The sequence below is a fragment of the Lepidothrix coronata genome, unplaced genomic scaffold (genome assembly GCF_001604755.1).
Source record: "Lepidothrix coronata isolate B3197 unplaced genomic scaffold, Lepidothrix_coronata-1.0 Scaffold919, whole genome shotgun sequence".
In the NCBI taxonomy this organism is placed as follows: domain Eukaryota; kingdom Metazoa; phylum Chordata; class Aves; order Passeriformes; family Pipridae; genus Lepidothrix; species Lepidothrix coronata.
In genome coordinates, this window is record NW_016691099.1 from 1 (window position 1) to 3602 (window position 3602).

The 3602-nt window shown below is 69.5% G+C and overlaps 1 protein-coding gene across 1 annotated transcript; it reads right to left on the reverse strand.

Moving 5' to 3' along the window:
• Positions 1 to 10: 10 nt before the first annotated feature.
• LOC108510453 (voltage-dependent L-type calcium channel subunit alpha-1F-like) lies at positions 11 to 2053 on the reverse strand (the record flags this gene model as incomplete). The annotated part of the gene is made up of 5 exons (XM_017840130.1): positions 1963 to 2053; positions 1766 to 1867; positions 1558 to 1688; positions 1369 to 1479; positions 11 to 151 (listed from the first exon to the last, which is right to left on the reverse strand). Coding segments are annotated over exons 1-5 (576 nt in total), but the record flags the coding sequence as incomplete, so codon positions are not given.
• Between the last annotated feature and the right edge of the window lie 1549 nt (positions 2054 to 3602).

Consider the following 3602-nt stretch of genomic DNA (forward strand, 5'->3'; position numbering starts at 1 on the left):
CGGGGGGCGCGGGGTCCTCCCCCTCGGGGGGGGCGGGGCTGGGGGCGGGGGGCGCGGGGTCCTCCCCCTCGGGGGGGGCGGGGCTGGGGGCGGGGGGCGTGTCCCCGAGCAGGGGGGAGTTGGGGGCGGAGCCGTAGAGCGTCTCGGGGGCCTGAGGAGAGGGGCGGGGTCAGTGGGCGTGGCCACGGGACAGGTGTGAGTGGTGGGTGTGGCCACGGGGGAGGTGTGGGGGTGGGACAAGTGTGCCCGGTGGGTGTGGCTACGAAAAGGTGTGCCCGGGGGCGTGGCCATGGACAGGTGTGCCCGGTGGGTGTGGTCATGGACAGGTGTGCCCGGTGGGTGTGGCCACAGCACAGGTGTGCCCGGTGGGTGTGGCCATGGACAGGTGTGCCCGGTGGGTGTGGTTACAGCCCAGGTGTGTGTGCCTGGTGGGTGTGGCCATGGACAGATGTGCCCGGGGGGCATGGTCGCAGCACCAGTGTGCCCAGTGGGCGTGGCCATGGACAGATGTGCCAGTAGGTGTGGTCACAGCACAGGTGTGTGGGCATGGTGGGCATGGCCATGGACAGGTGTCCCCCAGTGGGTGTGGCCATGGACAGGTGTGCCCAGGGGGCGTGGTCACAGCACCAGTGCCCAGTGGGCACGGCCATGGACAGGTGTGCTGGTGGGCGTGGACATGGACAGGTGTGCCCGGTGGGTGTGGTCACAGCACAGGTGTGCCCGGTGGGCATGGCTGTGGACAGGTGAGCCCAGGGGGTGTGGCCATGGACAGGTGTGCCCAAGGGGCGTGGTCACAGTACAGGTGTGCCTGGTGGACATGGCCATGGACAGGTGTGCCTGGTGGGCGTGGACATGGACAGGTGTGCCCGGTGGGTGTGACCATGGACAGGTGTGCCCAGTGGGTGTGGCCATGGGCAGGTGTGCCTGGTGGGTGTGGTTACAGCACAGGTGTGTCCAGTGGGCGTGGCCACGGACAGATGTGCCCAGTCGGTGTGGCCATGGACAGGTGTGCCCAGTGGGCGTGGCCACGGACAGGTGTGCCCAGTGGGCGTGGCCACAGACAGATGTGCCCAGTCGGTGTGGCCACGGACAGGTGTGCCCGGTGGGCGTGGCCAGGTGTGCCCGGTGGGCGTGTCCATGGAGAGGTGTGCCCGGTGGGCGTGGCCATGGAGAGGTGTGTCCGGTGGCGTGGCCATGGACAGGTGTGCCCAGGGGCGTGGCCATGGACAGGTGTACCCAGTAAGTGTGGCCATGGACAGGTGTGCCCGGTGGGCGTGACCAGGTGTGCCCAGCGGGCGTGGCCATGGACAGGTGTGCCCGGGGGCGTGGCCATGGACAGGTGTGCCCGGGGGCGTGGCCGGGGCTCACCGCGTAGGTGAGCGGCTCCTCCGCGGGGGCGTCGCCGCCCTCGTCCCCGTCCAGGTCACTCAGCGCCCGGCGCATCTCGGGGCCCAGCGCCTGCAGCGTCTGCAGCCCGGCCTGGGGGACACGGGGGGTCACTGCTGACCCCCGGGGACCCCCGGTGACCCCCCCGGCCCCGCCCCTGGGGGGTCCCACCTGCAGGGCGCTCTCGTTGCTGGGGGTGGCGCTGGGGCCCAACATCCCCCGCTCCTTCCGCCGGCGGAACTTGCGGAAATAGTCCTGGATCAGGAAGGTGGCGTAGAACTTCCCCACGGTGACCTCCTCCTCTGGGGGGGCACGGGGGGGTCAGGGGGCTCCCGGGGGGTCGGGGGGGGTCGGGGTGGGGGGCTCGGACCTCACGCACCCTCGGGTGGGGGGATGACCTCGTCCAGCAGCTTCGGCTTCGTCCGCTTCCAGATCTTCTTGACCACGGCCCGGAGCTCTTTGTTGGCCACATCCAGGTTGCCTGGAGGGACACGAGGGACAGCCGGGACCGTCACCCCGTGACTGTCACCCCCCGCTGCCCCCCGGGACCCCCCCGGGCCCCCCCCAGCTCCCAACCTTCCGTCTTGATCTTGAGGGAGGTGCGGACCAGCGCGAAGAGCGTCGCGTTGAAGGTGACGGTCCCGTCCGAGTTGAGGGGCATGTTCATGGCCACCAGGCGCTGGGGGGGGACGAGAGAGGGTAAACTCGGGTGCCTCCCACCCGGGACCACCCCGGGAGACCCCCCAGGGCCCCCCCTGGGAGCCCCCAGACCTTGCAGGCCACGCGGTGGGGGCAGAGCTTCCCGAAGCCCAGCGGGGGCTGGATCCGGCGCAGCAGCGTCACCACGTCCAGGTGCTTGATGCGGCCCCTGGGGGGGGTCGGGGGTCAGGGGTCGGGGTCACGAGGGGTCAGGGGGGTCACGGGGGGGGCCGGGGGGACGGTGACACACTTGGCAGCCGGGTCGTACTCGGACCACACGCGCTTGAACTCGTCCAGGTGGTGCGGGCCCAGGATGGACCAGTCGCGCGTCAGGTAGTCGAAGTTGTCCATGATGACGGCCACGAACAGGTTGATGATCTGGGGGGGCAAGGGGGGGCTCCTGAGGGGCGGGTAGGGCTGTGGGGCAGGGCTGTGGGGCAGGGCTGTGGGGCAGGGTTGGGGTGTAGGGCAGGGCAGGGGTCAGGGCTGAGGGTGTGGGGCAGGGACTGTGGGGCAGTGGCACTGTGGGGCAGTGTCGGGGTGTGGCCATTTCAGGGCGTGGCAGGGTTGGGTGTGGCACTGTCGGGGTGTGGCAGTGTCGGGGTGTGGCAGTGTGAGGGTGTGGCCGTTTCAGGGCGTGGCAGGGCTGGGTGTGGCACTGTCGGGGTGTGGTAGGGCCCGGGTGTGGCACTGTCAGGGTGTGGCACTGTCAGGGTGTGGCAGTGTCAGGGTGTGGCACTGTCAGGGTGTGGCAGTGTGAGGGTGTGGCAGTGTCAGGGGGTGGCAGTGTCAGGGTGTGGCAGTGTCAGGGTCTGGCAGTGTCAGGGTCTGGCAGTGTCAGGGTGTGGCAGTATGAGGGTGTGGCAGGGAAGGGTGTGGCAGTGCCCAGGTGTGGCAGTGTCAGGGTGTGGCAGTGTCAGGGTGTGGCAGTGTCAGGGTGTGGCAGTGTTGGGGTGTGGCCATTTCAGGGTGTGGGAGGGCTGGGTGTGGCAGTGTCAGGGTGTGGCAGTGTTGGGGTGTGGCCGTTTCAGGGTGTGGGAGGGCTGGGTGTGGCACTGTCAGGGTGTGGCACTGTCGGGGTGTGGCAGTGTCGGGGTGTGGCAGTGTCGGGGTGTGGCCGTTTCAGGGCGTGGCAGGGCTGGGTGTGGCACTGTCGGGGTGTGGCAGTGTCAGGGTGTGGCAGTGTCAGGGTGTGGCCGTTTCAGGGCGTGGCAGTGTGAGGGTGTGGCCGTTTCAGGGCGTGGCAGTGTGAGGGTGTGGCCGTTTCGGGGCGTGGCAGGCCCGCGCCCTCACCAGGAAGGCGCAGAGCATGAAGAAGCTGATGAAATAGGCGATGGCGAAGTTGCTGCCGCAGGTGAACTCCTCCCCCGGCTCCGCGTCCGACTCGGGGTCGCAGCGTTTGCCCGGCAGGCTGGCCAGCATGATCTCCTGCCACGCCTCCCCCGTGGCACACCTGAACCCACAGGTACACCTGAACACCCCCCGGGTACACCTGAACCCCCCCAGGTACACCTGAC